At 59.5% G+C, this 17,637-nt stretch overlaps 2 protein-coding genes across 5 annotated transcripts in view; one reads left to right on the top strand and one right to left on the bottom strand.

The window, feature by feature from the left end:
- SREBF2 (sterol regulatory element binding transcription factor 2) overlaps window positions 1-10,054 on the top strand; it is a 79,928-nt gene extending 69,874 nt beyond the window's left edge. For both annotated transcript variants that reach the window (XM_033233788.1, XM_033233789.1), the window contains 5 exons: window positions 1,424-1,556; window positions 3,070-3,238; window positions 5,674-5,859; window positions 7,632-7,743; window positions 8,192-10,054. In XM_033233788.1, the coding sequence (XP_033089679.1) occupies window positions 1,424-1,556; window positions 3,070-3,238; window positions 5,674-5,859; window positions 7,632-7,743; window positions 8,192-8,412 (821 nt within the window). In that variant the 3' untranslated portion in view covers window positions 8,413-10,054. The remainder of the gene's footprint in view (window positions 1-1,423; window positions 1,557-3,069; window positions 3,239-5,673; window positions 5,860-7,631; window positions 7,744-8,191) is intronic.
- Window positions 10,055-12,206: 2,152 nt separating this feature from the next.
- SHISA8 (shisa family member 8) lies at window positions 12,207-17,387 on the bottom strand. Of its 3 annotated transcripts, none has more exons than XM_033233785.1 (4): window positions 16,834-17,387; window positions 13,870-14,003; window positions 13,067-13,498; window positions 12,207-12,811 (listed from the first exon to the last, which is right to left on the bottom strand). In XM_033233785.1, the coding sequence occupies exons 1-4, from the start codon at window positions 17,361-17,363 to the stop codon at window positions 12,426-12,428; spliced, it is 1,482 nt and encodes a 493-aa protein (XP_033089676.1). In that variant the 5' UTR covers window positions 17,364-17,387; the 3' UTR covers window positions 12,207-12,425. The 3 variants fall into 3 exon arrangements, with proteins under 3 accessions (XP_033089676.1, XP_033089677.1, XP_033089678.1); XM_033233786.1 differs by having other exon boundaries at window positions 12,207-12,578; XM_033233787.1 differs by having other exon boundaries at window positions 13,067-13,378.
- Between the last annotated feature and the right edge of the window lie 250 nt (window positions 17,388-17,637).

The raw sequence follows: 17,637 nt of genomic DNA, 5'->3' as shown, positions 1-17,637 counted from the left end.
GTGTTAGGAGTGTAGATGCCAGCATCTTCTCTGGATCCCAGGTTCATACCTATGGCCCTCATGTGACCCCGACTCACAGTCACCCCCTCCCAAACAGCACTCAGAGGCAGGAAACTATGGTTTTCAGAGAAGTAGGGCAATGAGTGATTGAATGTCTTCCTCAAGTCCTGGCTGTGTGGCCCAGGTGAGGAGCCTTCTTAATTTCCAGAAGAACAAGCAACGAGTGGCCCAGGCACCAGGGATGGCAGGGAGTCACCTTTCAGATGCACAGTGGCCCCTGAGGCAGCTCTTGGGCCTTACACTGTTTGTTCTGAAGAGACTTTTCATCTGGGCCTCTCTACCACTCCGCGGCCCCTCATCACCTCAGTGTCACAGCGCAGCCTGCTGACTGGATTGACACCAGGACATTTCTTTGCTTCTGTCCCTAAACTGCCATCAGGACGATAGCACATCAGCTGCCAACTCTTGGGCTTCTGTGGCCACCTGGGAAGATAGGGGTACCAAGCTACCTCTGGTCACTCTCCCTGGGAAGGGAGGGATCCCAGAAAATCAGCCACCCCATCATGATCCCTGACCTGTGGCCTCTGTTTTCAAGTTTAGGGAAGCATGACCATCCCTGCTGGTTTTGTGGGATCACTACTGTCATCATTTTGCAGTTGAAAAAACTAAGGCTGAGAGAAGACTTAAAATACTCTTAACAGGAGCCTGTTCCAGATACTTTGAAGATACCATTCTTTATGGCTGTTGAAAGCTTAGGTTGTATCCATCTTTTTACTTAAAAACAACACTGCAATGAACATCTGTGTTAAACTTTTTTCTCTCTTTAAGCCAATTTCATTATGACAGACTGACAAAAATGGGATTACTAGCTTAATGGGAGTGAACTTTTTTTTTTTTGAGACGGAGTCTTGCTCTTGTTCTTGTTGCCCAGGCTGGAGGGCAATGGCGCGATCTCGGCCCACTGCAACCTCCACCCCCTTGGGGTTCAAGCGATTCTCTTGCCTCAGCCTCCCTAGTAGCTGGGATTACAGGCGCCCACCACCATGCCTGGCTAATTTTTTTGTGTATTTTTAGTAGAGAGGGGGTTTCACCATGTCGGCCAGGCTGGTCTCAAACTCCTGACCTCAGGTGATCCACCTGCCTCAGCCTCCCAAAATGCTGTGATTACAGACATGAACCACCGCGCCCAGCCAGGAGTGAACATTTTTAAGGCTCTTGATACATATTGCCAAACACTTTGCATGATTGCGCTGGTTTATTCCCCTCCCCGCGAGTCCTGGGTGTGGGAGCCCAGAGGCTATTGGCCCATTCCCAGCAGGCAAAGATGTTACCCACCCCCTAGGAAGGAAGTGTAGCAGCCTCTGAGCACCACAGGTCTCGTTTCTGTGGGTGTTGGAGTATGTTTGGTGCTGTTCCCCTCTAGGTCCAGACATCATCTGTCGGTGGTGGACGTCTGCAATCACTGTGGCCATCAGCTGGCTCCAGGGAGACGACGCAGCTGTACGCTCTCATTTTACCAAAGTAGAACGCATCCCCAAGGCCCTGGAAGTGACAGAGTGCGTAACCCTCCTTGGCCACCCACTTGCTTCTCTCCAGGGGAATCTTATTTGAGTTAGCAGGAGCAAGCTGGACTGGGTGGGCATGTTGGGGTGAAGGGTCAGGACTGCATGACAGGTGGGTGGCTAGAAAAGTCGGGGGTGAGGGCACCATGGAGAACTCAAGTTGGGCCAGCAGGTCCTCTGTGCAAGTGTCCTGCTCTGCACAACATGACAGTTGTCCCAGCAGCTGTCAGCACTGCCTCCAGGTCCTCTTCCCTGCAGCCTTCATGGCGCCACAGGCTGAAAAGAAGAGACGAGAGCACTATGGCTCCCAGCATCTTCAGAAGTTTCGTGGTGGAGGCAGGCATTGGTGGTTCACAATCAGTGCAGAGAGGCCACTGTTGCCCCCAAAACTCATGTGCACTGGAGCATCCTGCCCCTGTGTGCCAGCATTTTACCCACTTTCCTTCCAGCCACCTCCAGCCCCACCATCAACCCTGGCAACCTTGTCCTGTAACTAAAATAGCCTTTAGCACACGGCATAACCAGAGAGCTTTTGACATTCCTCTTTGGAGATTCATGTCTGTGTCTTGGGGGCATTCAGCACTTAGTGATGGGCAGCCCTGCCTGCTGACTCCCTAGCTGTTTCTAATTGGATCTGAGTGTTCTAAGAGAAACTGTAAAATGCTCCAGGACAGAAAGGCCCCACGAGGTCCTAGCCTTAGAGCCAAGGCTGTAGCATTTCCTATCAAGCAGACTCTTAACCAGCGCACAGGAAGTTGCTTAGAAGAGTGAGTATACACAGGCTTGAAGTCCTGTGTTCCCTGAAGTAGATGTGACATCCTAATTGCATTGAAGTAGCCCCATTTTTAAGCACTCTGACTAGGTAAGCACCCAGCCCTGTGTCGCATTCCACCTGTATGTGTGTCTCCCCCAGCCAATGTGCCTGAGGACACTGAGGCTCAGCAGGTAAGTTGTCTAAAGTCATCTCACTCCTGAGCAGCAGAGCTGCCATGGACAGCCAAGACACCCCTGCAGGCACTGGTGCCTCCTGGATTCACTTACCCCTGGGTCCCTCTGCTCTTCAGGGACTAGGATGCTATGAGACCCCTCCTCCATCCCTAGCCTCCCCTTTCACTCCCAGTCTGCTCTACAGAAAGAAACTAAGTTTCTCCAGAGAGTTTAACACCACATATCTGGGAGGGTGGTCCCTTAAAGAACGGGTACAACATCTTATTGTGGCCAGTTTATAGGTAAGGAAACTGAGGCACACATGTTGGAATGACTTATCTTGGGTGGCTTCTTAGCAGCAGATGTGATGGTGAATCCTGTGTCTCTGACTTCCAGCACTGAATGAAGGTGCTACAGGGTGTGGCGCTCACCCTAGCTCAGGGCTGGCATTTCAGGTCTGGAGCCATAGTGGCACATGTCATACCCGTGCGGGGCGTCGCGGTCACTGGCTTGGGCCCCTCTGCCTGTCACACGGGTAACACATAGCAACCTGCCTCTCGACTCCCTATCACTGTTGCAGGAGCCCCCTGGTGAAGGCCGTCTTCCATGCCTGCAGAGCCATGCATGCTTCACTCCCTGGGAAAGCAGATGGGCAGCCGAGTTCCTTCTGCCATTGCGAGAGGGCCAGCGGCCACCTATGGAGCAGCCTCAACGTCAGCGGGGCCACCTCTGACCCTGCCCTCAACCACGTGAGTGGGGCCTGAGCTGGCCCTGGGGGAGGTGCTCTGCACTGGCTTATGGGAGCACTCCCACTCACCTCACGCTGACCCCGAAAGTGGGGCCATCCAAGAGACAGAGAAACCAGGACAGCAGCCCCTTTCAAAAAAAGTTACAGCCTATTGGCCTAGGTGGACTGCCTTTTCAGCCGCTGAGGCAAGCGTGTTTCTACTTGCACCTTTCTTAGGCTCCCAGAGTCCCAGGTCCTGCTGGCCCATAGCCTCTGTAAATCCAGGTACACCCCAGCTGGCCAGGGGTTCACCCTGCATTTGCTCCAGCAGTTTGCATGACTTCCCAGGCCTCTGCAGGCAGCCTAGAGTGGGCCCCTGCCCCCTTGGGCACACAAACAGAGCACCTCCCTGGCTGGCTGTACACCTCCTGGCGGGCAGCTGCGGTGCATTGTAGTTGCATTGCATGTTCTGGTGGTACCCATGCAATGTTTCCACAGTGCATCACAGAGGCCTGCCTGGCCCTCGAGAGCCTGCCCACTGTGCCCTGACCGAAGGCCCGATCACTTGGGGGAGGGGATCCTGATAGAGGGCACTGCTGCCACTGTTGGGACCTAAGTCACAGCCATCCCAGGAAACAGGAGGGCACCCAGCTGGGTCTCCTGAGGAACATGTCCTTAACTCCAGAGTGGGAGAGACAGGGAGAGTCCTGGAGATTCAGATTCTCAGCCATTCCCTGGGGTTTGGTCTCAGCTGGCTAGGCTAGTACTTCAAGCTAGATATTGTCAGTGGACCTGGGCACTGGGAAGAACCCAGGACAGCGTGCCAGCCCCTGTAGGGACAGGCAGTGTGCAGAAAAGGCCCCAACTGGCTGGGCGCGGTGGCTCACACCTGTAATCCCAGCACTTTGGGAAGCTGAGGTGGGCAGATACCTGAGGTCAGGAGTTTGAGACCAGCCTGGCCAACATGGTGAAACCCCTTTTGTACTAAAAATACAAAAATTAGCCAGGTGTGGTGGCATATATCTGTAATCCCAGCTACTCAGGAGGCTGAGGCAGAAGAATTGCTTGAACCCGGGAGGTAGAGGTTGCGGTGAGCCAAGATCACGCCACTGCACTCCAGCCTGGGTAACAGAGCAAGACTCCATCTTTTAAAAAAACGGGGTGGGGGGCAAATGCCCTGGGCTGCCAAGACCAAAGGCAGATGGCGAGCCACATCTCAGCTTCTCTTTTGGGCTTTCCATTAGTCTCTTCCATATTTGTCTTCATGAGAGAACCAAACAGTCCAGGCTCAGTTTGGGGAATGAGAGGCTTACAGCCACCCTTTGGACCCGGGTTCCTTGATAGCAGCTCTGGTAGGAGAGTGAGCTTAGAAGACGAGCCCATGCAGCCTGATGGCCCTCAGAGGGCAGAATCCAGCCATAGGCTTGCTGCCTCCATGTCCGCAGGCGCTTCTGCAGCATGCACAGCTTAGAAGCGCCAGGTTTTGTTTGAGAAGAGGGATCCTTATCCACATCCCCTTGAAGCACACAACAGCCAGAAAACAGTGTAGGCAAGGATCAAAGTCTCGTGCCGGGACAGGGCAGGGTCTTCCCCAGGCCCAGTGTCTTGGGAAGGAGGAAAGCCAGGGCTAGGTGAGATGAGGCTTGGCCTGAGGGAGTTCATCTGGACCGGTGGGCTACTTGCGGCCCATCTCAACAAGGACTCGCTGCTCCTCACTGCTTGGTGTCGCGCTGGTGTGCCATTGTGAGCCAGGTGGGCAGCCAGCCCTGTAGGTAGTGGGCAGAAAGTATGCATGACCCACATGCAGTACCTTCTCATATGACACAGCAACCCTGTGGTGGTGCCATTTCCATTTTTTTGGATGAAGAAACAGACTCAGAGAGACTGAGTCCTATGCCAGGGTCATGTAGCTAGTAAGTGGCACAGCCAGGTCAGTCAGCCTAGTCCCCAAGCACTAAACCATTCTGTGGTTGTCTTCTGAGACACCTGTCTTCCTCTCCCCCTCCTCCTCCTCCTTTCCCCAGCCCCATCTCCAAGCTCTGCTGCCACTTCAGGCTTTTCCTTGGCACTAGTGGGTATCTCAGCCTCCTAGCCAGCCTTGGTGGAGCTCCCATGGGGTGGAAGAACCTGCGCCTTCAACCCACAAGGGTTTGATTTTTGCCCCTGCCACCTGCCTGTGCTGTGTCCTCTATACAAGCTGCTGTCCCTGTCAGAGCCTTGCTTTCTCACCTGCAGAATGGGGAGGGCTTGTCTCCCACCTCCTGGGGCCATGGAAGGGACTGGTTCTCCCCTGAGCTGTTCCCTCACATCCTGCAGAGTTCGCCAGGCTCTGGGGCTCTCCACTTCCTCCCAGAGCTGCTGAGTGTTGGTCTAGGGGGAAGCCTGGTAGGTGCTGGGATCCTTGCCTCAGGGATGGGCCAGTCATCTGTTCCCCCTCTCTCGTGGCTGACCCCACAGATGGTCCAGCTGCTCACCTGTGACCTGCTACTGTCGCTACGGACAACGCTCTGGCAAAAGCAGGCCAGTGCCAGCCAGGCTGTGGGGGAGACCTACCACGCATCAGGCGCTGAACTGGCGGGCTTCCAGCGGGACCTGGGCAGCCTGCGCAGGCTGGCACACAGCTTCCGCCCAGCGTACCGCAAGGTGAGGCCCAGCTGGCTGGTGGGGCAGGGCAGATTGGAGCCTGTGGGGCCTGAGCCCAGAACCCAGCATGGGCACCAGCGCGTGGTGGTGGAGTTGGCCCTCTGAGGTCAGCCTGGTGACCTGTCAAGCACCTGCTTGGCTCATGCCCAACACTGGGCTGGGCGCCATGTGTCCCTGTGTTCAGCACACGTTGGTTGAGTGCCTGCTGTGTGCCTGGCCCCGGAGCTCAGCAGGGAGCAGGCCACACTTTGCCGCCACAGACAGGGGCCAGCAGGGAGCTGTGCCTCCCCAGGCACATGCTGAGTGGGAGGGCTCTGAGGGCAATGGCGGCAAGTCAGGGCTCCTGGCCCGGTCCCGAGCTCCGCTTTGACTTTCATAACTGTTGGCAAAGTGACAATTTCTCTAGAACTGCACTTAAAGGGAAATTCACTCTTTTTCATAGTAATTAGAGGCTTCGGTTCTGCTGCTGGGTAACATCCTCTTGGCAGTGGCCACATGATCTGAACTAAGTCACAGAGGAAAGGTCTATGACGGGGCTTGCTGGCCTCCAGCCATTTCCATTTTTGTTTGTTTTTATTGCTACATAATTTATTCAACATATTTGTACCTGTATTTTTTTCTAAAAATTTGAGTGAGATGACTCAGAAGTGTCATTGAGGGGGCACAGGCTGGGCTGGAAGGAGACGGCCTCAGAGCAAGGCTGCTGCCGTGGAGCCTGATATTCAGCCCCCACACCCATTACCCTGAGGTGCTGTGGGACCCACACGGTTGCACTGGGCCACTCTGTGCAGCGAGCCAAGACAGACACAGCAGACTGTATCATCAGAGAGCCATTCCTTACTATGGAAAAGAGGGCATGTACCCCAAGGCCTGGGGTGGTACCCCTGGCTCCTGGAGCCCCCTCTGGTCAGCCCTCCGGTCTACTCACAGCATGGCTGGCAACAATGGCTTTTTTTTTTTTTTAATAGATGGGGTCTTGCTATGTGGCCCAGGCTGGTCTCAAACCCCTAGCCTCAAGCTATCCTCCTGCCTCCACCTTCCAAAGTGCTGGGATTACAGGTGTGAGCCACCTCGCCTGGTCCAAAGGCCTCCTCTTAAATACCATTTCCATTCTGCTTCTCCCTGCTGAGAGCCCATCAGTGGCTCCCCATTGCCTACCAGGACCAGAATCCACTTGTCAGCACTGAAGACCCTCCCTGAAGACTGAGATATAAAGACATCAAAAAGAGCTTGAGATTTTAAGAAATGGCAGACCTCGGCCTTGCCCTTCACCCAGCAGTGGCTCATACCTAAGCGCTGCAGACTCTACCTGCACACCTCTAGACTCTGTTCCTTTCTAAAGATACAGAAAGAGGATACCAAACCTCTCTGGTACCAGCCCAGCTGTCCTTCTCACCCCTCTGTCCCTGTCACACCTGTCCTTTTGTCAAACTCGAAGCAGCCTCCAGGGCCTTGTGGCTTCACCCAGGACACTTGTCTGCCAGCCCCACAAGGTGCATCCAGGGCTTTCTTGTCACCAGTTGGGAAAAGCAGGCCTTTTGCCTCTCTTACCTCTCGCCTCTCGTCCTGCTCCTGCCGTTCAGCCAGGTTTCCAGCCTGGCTCACGGTCAGAGTAGGGGACAACAAAGGTTGCTTTTCAGGGGTGAGCAAGGCAAGTTGGTGTGGGAAGGGATGTCATCAGGTGGCAGGCGAGATGGCTCAGGGAGAGCTACCCTGGGCATAGACAGGTGGGGACCAGGGGTATGACGGATGTCACCCCGGTGCCTCCCCAGGTGTTCCTGCATGAAGCGACCGTGCGCCTGATGGCAGGAGCCAGCCCCACCCGCACCCACCAGCTGCTGGAACACAGCCTGCGGCGGCGCACCACACAGAGCGCCAAGCACGGTGAGTCCACCACTCCCCAGCTCACAGGCTGGGCTGGGCCCTGCTCCCTGGGAAGAGAGGAGGGAAGGGGCCAGCCCAACTCCCACATCTGGCAGCGGTGCCCAGCACACCTCTCACCTGAGAATGAAAGAAGCCCGGGGCCGCCCTTGGTGGGCTGCAGGGGTTGGGGTGGTCATGGGTCATGCTCTGCTCAGGGAAGGAGGGTTGGGGTGGCTTCCCAACACAGGCGCACGCGTCGAGCCAGGTCATGTGGGTCCATCTCAGTCCCACCGTGGGCTGGCTGTGAGAGGCTGGACAAATTCACTTCTTTTCCATGGACTGGGTGGGGCAGCAGACCCCACCTCCCAGGATGGGTGTGAGTGTTCAGTGAATGAGTCCAGGTAACGCCAAGGAACAGCACCGGCTTCATGGCAGACTCTCGGATCTGACACACATCTCCTTCCCACAGGAGAGGTGGATGCCTGGCCTGGCCAGCGAGAGCGGGCCACCGCCATCCTGCTGGCTTGCCGCCACCTGCCCCTCTCCTTCCTCTCCTCCCCGGGCCAGCGGGCAGTGCTACTGGCCGAGGCTGCCCGCACCCTGGAGAAGGTGGGTGACCGGCGCTCCTGCAACGACTGCCAGCAGATGATTGTCAAGCTGGGTGGTGGCACTGCCATTGCCGCCTCCTGACCACCAAGCTCACCTGACCCTCCACTTCTCTCTCGGTTCCTCTCTCCCCCAGCATCCTCCCGCTGAGAGTGGTGGGGAGGAGCCTTGTCATCTTAGCTGTCACCTGCCGAGGCTTCTGGGCCACCTCAGGCCAGTGGGCCCCTGGGCAGAGCCCCTTAAAGCTGCTGTCCCTAGATGCTCATGGTCCAGGGCCTGGTGGGCATAAGAGGAAAGGTAGCAGGGCAGAAACTGGGCAGCTCTGACTTGATAGCAGCAGGGGGAGCTCCCAAGCTGCCAAGCCCCTGCCTCCAGCCTTCCTGAGTTTCTCTCTCCTGAACCCTACTCTCTCCTTTTTGCTTCCTCAGATTTTATCAGGCTTCCTCTGGGGGACAGCAGTCTCTGAGCACCAGGGAGCAGTTGCCCTCAGGCCTGTGCCCGGCATGCCCTCCCCCCTTTTTATACAAATGTTTTTTACCAGTGTGCTTGGGTTTGCCATGATGCGAGGCTGAGTTGCTGTAGCGTCTTGATTCTCTCCCTTGGTCTGCGTTCCCTCCCCTGTGGCTGGCTGAGCCTGCTCATTGTTTTTCCCTTTATTACGCAGGCCAGCCAGGGGAGGAGGGGGCCCAGCCCTGGGAGGCTGGTGGGAGGCAGGGGATAGGCCTGCGGATGAATGAAATAATATCAGCATTATTTTTTAATTTTTTAAAAAAATAAATGGTATCTTATTTAATTGTCCTGTTCCTTCCCACTCCCCGCCTCCTAGGATGTCAGCCCAAGCTCAAGGTGGGCCCAGGAAGTTGGGAGAAATGAAGCCGCCCATTGGGACTGGGGACCAGGTGCCTTCAGCATGGCTTCTAGGTTCCCTCCTCCCCTACCCCAGCTCCCACCTCCACAGTACAGACTGTCCCCAACTTAACAATGGTTCAACCATGTTTCAACTTTACAGTTGGTCTGTTGGGGTATTAAATGAATTTTTTACTTATGATATTTTCATTTATGATGAGTTTATCAGGAAGTAACCCCGTGGTAAGTTGAGGCTTATCTGTATATTTTTATCCCTAATTCTTGACCCAAAAATAAACCAGGGCGGCAAGGACCAACCCCTAATCCCTGTGCAGCGGCAAGCCCTTCTTTTCAGCGTGGGCAGAGGGTTGCCTATGGTGGGCACTAGGAATGAGGTCCCTTGCCCTGATGTGTCCTAGGAGAAAAAGTCCTACTTTTCTGGACCCCCTGGTGCAGCACCTCCCAGAGACTTTCTCCCAGGGCCTCCTGAGTGACAGGGGTCCTGCCTCCCTGTGCCTCGTCCTCAGGCTGGTTGGAGCAGAGGGTGGGCAGGAGCCCCAGCACAGACTGAGGGGTGCTCACAACCGGGCCACCTCGATGCAGGCTGGAATGTTGTCCCTGGGGTGTGCTTGGACCCCACCTGCTTGCTTTCTCTCCTGCCCGCTTTCTCTCCTGCCCCTCCCCTACTCTCACTGTAATTTATGGACCCTGCCCACCTGCGTGTCGTGTGTATGTCCTGTGCCTTTTCTCACTATTGTTTGGGGGTGGGAGAGGGTGGTTTTTCACTGAAAAGGGGGATACACCTATGGCTTCTTTGATGTTCAGTCACCGTGTCCCAGACATAGGTTATTCAATAAACACAGATTGGTACCACCCAGCACAAGGTGTGTGAGGGTCTGTAGTGCAACTGCTGTGGTGTCCAGCCAAGGGGCGGCGTGACTTGGCAGGCAGTGGGCCAGGGACTGAGGGCAGCCCCCACCTGCTGAGAGGGCCCCTAGCCTCAGTCTAATGGGCCTCCCTTGCCCACCTTCTGTCCGGTGCCTGACACACCCTCCAGCCTGGGATAAAAGGGCTGTGGGTGGCACTTCAGGGGTCACAGGTCACGTATCCAGGTTCCAGCTTGTTCCCTGGATGTAATGCTGGCTGGCTGACAGATTTGGGGTACTGACCATCTCCCCCACTGGGTAAGCTGCTCCTTAGTTTCTCCCTCCCTAAAGGCAGTGACCCTCTGAGCCAGGAGGCTCACTGGCCCACAAGTCAGATCCAAGTCCAGGTCCCGTGCTTCCCAGCTGGGTCACCTTGGGCAGGACCTGGCCTCAGTCTCCACTTCCACTTGTGCAGAATTGGGAAGCTAAGCCCAGCCATGAACTGCAGCTCCACAGGCTTGTGTGCCAGGACTGAGTGATGGGATGCAAGTTTACAGCGAGTGTCTTGTGTCGCTGGTGAGGCCAGGCTTGGTGTAAGCCACACCAGGGGCCAGGACCACAGACTGGGATGGGAGTGCTGGGCCTCATCACAAGAGGAGTGAGGATGGGACTGAGCCTGGGGCTGAATCCCTTCAGCTATGAGCCACGTCCTTCTCTGAAGGGTAGTCACAGCAGGCTACCCTGCCCTGAGGAGCAGAACACCCCAGTGAGGCCCAGTTGCTGGTCCCGTGCACGGCTCCATCATTTTCAGGGATGGCCACTGCCCACAGTCTGGGCCTGGCTCCACTGGGATGGAGATCCAGGGCCCTTGGGACTGAGAATGGGCAGGGGGGATTGCCCACTCGGCACAGCCCAGCCACGGGGTGTGTTATGTGTTGGGGGGGCAGGGGATGGGAGGTGGGGTGAGAAGGAACCAGATTCCTTTGTGATTCTGTGTAGGCACCATGACTCAGCCCCCACCCTCCTCCTCCAGCTCTTCACAGCTGTGGGACTGGGACAGGACCGTGGGCCCAGGGCTCTGTCCTGGTGCTTCTAAGCCTTGGTTTCCTTAACAGCCTAAAGGGACAGGGAGGTGGACTCTTCAAGTGGCAGGAGCGGAGACCAGGCCTGGTGGGTTCTGGGGCCTCGGGGCAGCCCAGCCAGCAGAAGGAAAGCTCCAGACTGTTTATATATACCCTGGGAACAGGGAACCCTCCCTCCCAGCCAAACTGCCTGTTCCTTGCCATTCCAGCCGATTCACAGCAATCCAGGAGGGTCCTAACCTAGGAGTCTGCTGGGTGACCTTGGGCAAGCTACTTAGGTCTCAAAACCCGAATTTCCTCTGAAGAGACACACCTCCCTTGAGGCTCTTGCGAATTTCATGAGAAAGGCCCACAAATGGTACACTACACTTGAAACAGTACACTACGCTTCAGGTACTCGGGAGGGAAACAGACCCGCCTGGGTAGCTTTGCTGAGGTCACACACCTCAACCAGCCACAGCCCTGGCCCCCAGCCTCCCCAGCGTTACCTGGCACAGAGGAGCTCTGTGGATGGTGCACGCAGGCTGCTAGCAGTGCCCTGGGCCACAGCCAGGTGCCGCCAGCCCTCCCGAAGGGGCACTGCCAGGGCCCCTGCTCCAGCTTTTCCCCCATTTCCTTCAGAGAAGCTCCTGGGAGGAGGCGCCCCCAACCGGAGCACCAGATGTCCACACAGCCCACACCCATTAAGGGGGGGTAGCCCGGGGCCAATCTGGCCAAGCGACCTGCGGGCCAGGGGCCGGCCCACAGCCAATGGTCAGTGAGCATCAGCCAGGTTCAGCCAACTCAAGCCACAGAGTGGCGGCTGGAGGGGGCTCACCTTCAGTATAGGGTATGGACCCCCAACTGGACCTCTGGCCCAACAGCCCTCTCTCCTGTGCCTAGGCCTTTGCATGGCTGAAGTCTAACTGTTCCCTCTCCCAGGGCTCCCACTGGCGTGGGCATTAACCCTGACATTCAACCCCAGCCACCCTCTCCAACCACTTGCCCCTGGCTCCCGCCGGCGCACTGGAGCAGTCCTCCACCCTTTGCACTCGCGTGCACTCTACCTGCACTGCCATCTGTCCAGTCAATGACCAATGCTGCCTCGCAGCCACGCTGAGGCGTCTTTATTCTCAGGGGCAGGAACCACAAAAAAGGGCTTATGTACAAGACGAACCCATGGCCTGCGGGCTCCAAGACACCAGTGCCGTTGAGGCAGACAGAAGAGCTGACCTTAAGGCCGGCGCTCCTCTCCCTGTGGCCTGGGGCTCCAACGGGCAGACGAGGGCCCCAGCCCATGCCTCGAGGGGACCGCGGCCCTGCTTCACACGGTGACCTCGGTCTTGCTGTTGGTCCTTAGGTACCGGGACCCGCGGCCCGCGCTGCGGTAAAGGCCGGGGGGGTGCGGGCTGAAGGTCTCGGGCATCTTCTCCACGCTGAACTGGCGCCGGGCCGCGTGACCGGGCCGCCGAGGTACCTGGAAGGCCTGAGCCGTCGGGTGGCCGAGCGGGGCGGTCCGGGCCGGGCGACCGGCGGTCCAGGCGGCATAGGGGCCCCGCGCAGCAGGGGGCGCGTAGCCCGGAGGGGCCCAGGGGCAGGCGTCCAGGGGCGCAGGCAAGTCCGGGGCCGGAGGCGGGGCCCCCGCCGGGGGTTGCCGCGGGGACGGCTCGAGGGCGGGAAAACGCTGGCAGAAGTCCCGCGGGCCGGCCTCTGCGGGGACAGGGCAGGGAAGAGTCATGCCGCGCCGAGCACCCAAGCTCCGGACCAGACAAGGGGTCCTGGCTGGAGACTCGGCCCGGGCCGGGGCTGGGGCCGGGGCGGGGCCCGCTGGGGCGCGGGAGCCGATTGGCCGAGCGGCCGACGCGCGAAACTGGGAATTTGGCGCTGGGAGCTCGGGCCCTGCGCCTCCAAGTCCCGGAGCTAGTGCGCCCGAGTGCCCTGGCGCCGCCCGCACCCGCCACTCACCTCTGGCCTTCAGCGTGGCTGCCTTGAACGTGGCGTACTTGGCGTAGTCGGGCTGCAGTGTCAAGCTGCAGCCACCCTGCAGCCGCGGGCCGCGCGGGGGCCCCAGGGCGGCTGACCCCACGGGCGCCTTGCTGAGGCGCTTTTTGTCTGGAGCGAGGAGTGAGACGCGGCTCGGCCCGATACCCCGGGTCACTCCGCCCTCGCTGTCACCTCTCCGCAGCCCTCTCCCAGAGGCCGTTCGGTGAGAACCTGGGGGACCGTTCTCCCGGCGAGGCTGCGAGCCAAGCCTGTCTTCGCGGCAGCCTCCAGCGCCTGGAACAGGGCCTGGCTCCGGGTCACGCGCAGCGGCGGCGGCAGCCAGCCCGGGGGGTGCCACCCTCATGAACGGCTCGCCCGGAGGCGACGCTCGAGCCAGGCGCGGAGTCCTGGGACCTGCTCCCGCCGAGATGGGGGATGTCTGAGGAACAGAACCCAGACGGGGCGTGGGGGCTGCCAAGCCTGCCTGCCTCTCGAGAGACCCAGGGGGAGGCTCCGGAGCCGGAGCCTCAGATCACAGGCCCGCCCGGCCAGCAAATCCTGCATCTGGAACCTTCCTCACACATCACAGTACCCCAGACTCGAGGCCGCAGGACCTGTGGGGGGGGTCCCTCTCCATCCCTGGGAGCTGGCTGGCCGGTCGGGCCCCTCACCCGCAGAGGCGGCGGCTCATTTCCACCGGGGAAGCCTCCGCGCCCCAGCCGAGGGACCCCCTCTCGGCCTCTCACGCCCCTCCGCGTGCTCAGCCCCGCCCGCCACTGACTCACCTGAGCTGTTGTGGGGGGAGCCCCGGGGGAGGCCGTCCCCCATCTGCACCTGGACACAGTCACCCAGGGGCGGGCCCAGGGTGGGAGGCAATGGCTCCTGGGGGCCCGGCTCCTTCAGAAGCTCCGTCAGCGCCCTGCGGGGACAGCGGTCAGGGGTGACCCTCTCAGTCTCCTACCTCATCAAAAGCCAGCCCCCGCCACCACCGTCTCACCGTGTAACCCTGGGCAGTTCTTTCAGCCTCTCCAGGTGTTCCTCTCCAGTGCTCCAAATCACACACGAGCTTCCCCTCCCAGGCAGTATCTGCCAGCCTCACCTGTGGCCCCAAGACCGCTGCTTCCCAGAGCAGGTCAGGAAACTCTAATGAGGCTCCCCTTCCCTCCCCTCCCTGGAGGCCACTCTCCGGAACCTTCCCCAGGTGAGCCTCCCCTCCCAATGCAAGCTTTCTCTGCTTTCCTGCCTCTCCTCCCAAAAAAACTGCTACTCATTCTTCAGACCCCATTAGCGGCCTCCTCCAGGAATTATTTATTTATTTATTCATTTATTTATTTATTTATTTATGAAGCAGAGTCTCGCTCTGTTGCCCAGACTGGAGTGCAATGGTGCAATCTCGGCTCACTGCAACCTCCAGCTCCCCAGTTCAGCAATTCTCCAGTCTCAGCTTCCCGAGTAGTTGGGATTATAAGGTGCCTGCCACCACACCTGGCTAATTTTTGTATTTTTAGTAGAGATGGAGTTTCACCATGTTGGCCAGGCTGGTCTCCAACTCCTGCAGTCTCGGCCTCCTTGGAGTAGTCGGGCTGCAGCGTTTACTTGTAATCCCAAAGTGCTGGGATGACAAGCGTGAGCCACCGCGCCGGCCCAGGATGCCTTATTTACCTGCCTGCGTAACTGCCCCTGCAGCTGTGGCTCCTGCTGGGACGTGGGATAAAGCTACCATCCCAGGCATGAAGGATAGATGGATGAGGGAAAGGGGATGCTGGGAGACCCCCTGGTGGCAGCCCAGGACCCACAGGCTGTGTGACCTTGGGCAGCCACCTCCCTGGACCCATCACCCAGCCCCCACCCAGCTGTGATGTGACAGTGTCTGTGCAGCCCAGCTGCCTTCAGAACCCGGAACCCATGATTTTCTCCTACTCAGCCTGACTCTCCTTCTGGGGCTGGAGCCTCAAATGGCTGATTTGTGAAGGGCATTCAGGAGGCAGGATACCAGGGATGGCCAAGGTTTGGCTCCAGGTTTGGTGGCAGGGTCTGAAACCATCCTAGTACCTGCCTGGGCTGACCTTCCTGCCCTGCCCACCCCCCAGCGGCTCACCTCTGTGGTCTCATCTCTGGGCAAGCACCGCCAGCTCCTCTCTCCCCGACAGCTGAGTAACCTCCACGCTTTTGGGCCTTTGCACAAACTCTTTCCAGATGCCCCCCACCCAAGCCCTCTGAGAAGCCTTCCCTGGCCTTCAGCCCCAACACAGCAGAATGAAGGGTGAGAATCATGGGGAGGGCAGGGACTCCGGACACACCCACACACGAGCCTATGCTCCATTCCAGGTATACCCAGCAGAGAAAAGGGAGTCAGGGGCCATGGGACCATGAAGCCCAGAAAGGAGAAGGGACTGGCCTACACCACACAGCACAGCAGGGGTGGACGCCACCTTCCTGAGGCATCACCAAACCTGCTGTCCCATCCCCAGCAGGTGCAGGGAGTTCAGGATGAACATGTCAGCTGGGCTGCTGCAGTCACCCCTCACCATCATAGCCGTCAGTTCCTTTTTCCCCGCCCCTGTCAAAGATATACCCAGGCCTCTTCCATGCTACCCTAACCCAGAATGAAGGGCCCCCAAATTTGGGCAGCCCAGCCCCTACCCCTGAAGCATCTAGAAGCCAGGCCAGGAGGCTCCACCTCCTGAAGACAGTGCAGGAGCTGAGGGTGGAGGCCAGGGTGCCAGCCCGAGCTTCACCCTATAGCTCTCTGGGAGAAAGTGGGCACCGTGGTTTGGGGAGCGAGGGGTGCTGGAGTGCCAAGGAAGCCCTCACTCCCTGCCTCTGAGGCCCAGGAGGGGGAAGCGTCCACATCTGGCCCACCAGGGCATGAAGGCTTCTCTATGGTCACTTCTAAATACCAGCCTGTCACATTTGGTGTCAGCCGCCCACAGACCCAAAGGGTGCTGGGACCTGGTGGATGAGGAAGGCACAGGCCCCAGGGCATGGGGGTTGCTGGGGGCATGTGAGTGCCACGTGTGGCATGTGGGTGGGAGTTCCAGGGTCAGGACACATAGAGTCCCAGAGTCCTCGTTCCAACCGAGGAAGGGGACCTGGACCCTGTAGTGCCCACTTCACACCAAGCTCAGAATGCAGCAAGCACCTGTCCTGGCCTCAGCAACACACGACTGTGTTCCAGAGTCCCCTTTCTACGCAGAGGGAGCTCTGACCTTCACCTGGGAGCTGTGGCATGGGGTGAGTGGGGGGAGGCCTCTGAAACCCAAGGAGGGAAAGGCAGCCCTGAGTCACAGCTATGGGGGCAGGGGAGAGGTGGGAGGTGGAAAAGGGGAAGGAAGAGTGGGGAGAAGCAGGAGATGGGCACCCAGAGAGCCAAGCGCCCCTTCCTTTCCCTGTGCCCAAGACGCCCGGTCACCCTCCTGGCCAGCGGCGCCCCTTACCCTGGACAGTGACCCGGTGCCCTCTGCCCAAGGCTACCTGCCCCCCTCAAGCCTCTCCGCCCTCCAGAGGCTACTTGAGCAGGGAAAGGCGGTGCGGAGCCCAGCACGGGCGGAAGGTCAAGGGAAGTCAGGACGGTGTCAGGTGTCTCCCTGATGAAGTGGGGAGGGGGGGAGCGAGGGGAGACGGAAAGAGGAAAACCCAGAGAAGGGGCCTGCTGGGAGGACCAGCGCTTCGAGAGAGATGGGAAGGATCAGCCGGCAGGGAGAGCAGTCCGAGGAGCGGGCGGGGGTCCCTGGGAGGCGCGCGCTCACCTGGTCACGGTGCGCCGCGCGCGCGGGCTGTGCGCCCTCTCCAGACCCAGGCGCGCCCCGATGCCGGCCAGCACCAGCAGCGCGGCGACGCCGCACACCGCGTAGACGGCCGTGTGGCTGCGCTCGCGGCCCGGGTCCCGGGGCGCTGCGGTGTCGCGGGCGCGGGCGGGCGGCCGGCCTGTCTGGACCCAGGCCGGCGTGTCGTAGTTGGAGCAGCGGCTCTGGTCGAGGCGCCGCGGCCCGTCGTGGCAGCAGAAGCGGTAGCCGCACGTGCCGCAGCAGAAGCTGTAGGCGCCGGAGCTGCAGTTGAAGGGCGGGTCCCACTGACCCATCACGTCGTAGTAGCCGCGGCAGCGGTCGCCCCCCGCCGGGGCTGTAGTGCCCGGCGTCGCGGGACCCTGCGCCTCGGGGGCCCCCGCGCGGCCCGACGGCGGCCGCGCCAGCAGCAACGCGAGCCGAAGCGCGAGCGCGAGCCGGAGCCCGGGCGGACGGCGGCAGGCGAGCAGTCTCCGCGCCCCAGCCCGCGCCATCGGGCCCGCGCCTCCCGCTACTGCGCCCGGTGCATGGCCGGGCGCCGCGGCTCCCTCCGACTCGGCTCCTCGGCTCCCGCAGGAATCGCGCTGGCTCCCGGCGCACGCCGCCTCGGCTGTCCGCCTCCTCTGGGGACCCCAGCCCCGAGTGGGCTGGGTCTGGAGCTCCGAGGCTGCACCTCCGGTGGGCGCGTCCTCCGCCCAGGTGCACCTCGGACCCGAGCTGCCCGGTCCGCGTCCTGGGATCTCCCCCGGGCCGGGCAGCGGGTCCTCG

The sequence above is a fragment of the Trachypithecus francoisi genome, unplaced genomic scaffold, assembly GCF_009764315.1.
Source record: "Trachypithecus francoisi isolate TF-2019V2 unplaced genomic scaffold, Tfra_2.0 Lachesis_group14, whole genome shotgun sequence".
In the NCBI taxonomy this organism is placed as follows: domain Eukaryota; kingdom Metazoa; phylum Chordata; class Mammalia; order Primates; family Cercopithecidae; genus Trachypithecus; species Trachypithecus francoisi.
Note: the sequence above shows the minus strand (reverse complement) of the source record. Positions and strands in the feature narration are given on the sequence as shown.

What these genes read in the sequence shown, in the direction of transcription:
- SHISA8 (XM_033233785.1), bottom strand. Translation starts at nt 17,363, where the DNA reads ATGGCGCGGGCTGGGGCGCGGAGACTGCTCGCCTGCCGCCGTCCGCCC. An exon ending in CTCCCCCCACAACAGCTCAG is followed by an intron (nt 13,499 to 13,869) that starts GTGAGTCAGTGG and finishes CGGCGGGAGCAG; the next exon opens with GTCCCAGGACTCCGCGCCTG. An exon ending in AGCCACGCTGAAGGCCAGAG is followed by an intron (nt 12,812 to 13,066) that starts GTGAGTGGCGGG and finishes CTGTCCCCGCAG; the next exon opens with AGGCCGGCCCGCGGGACTTC.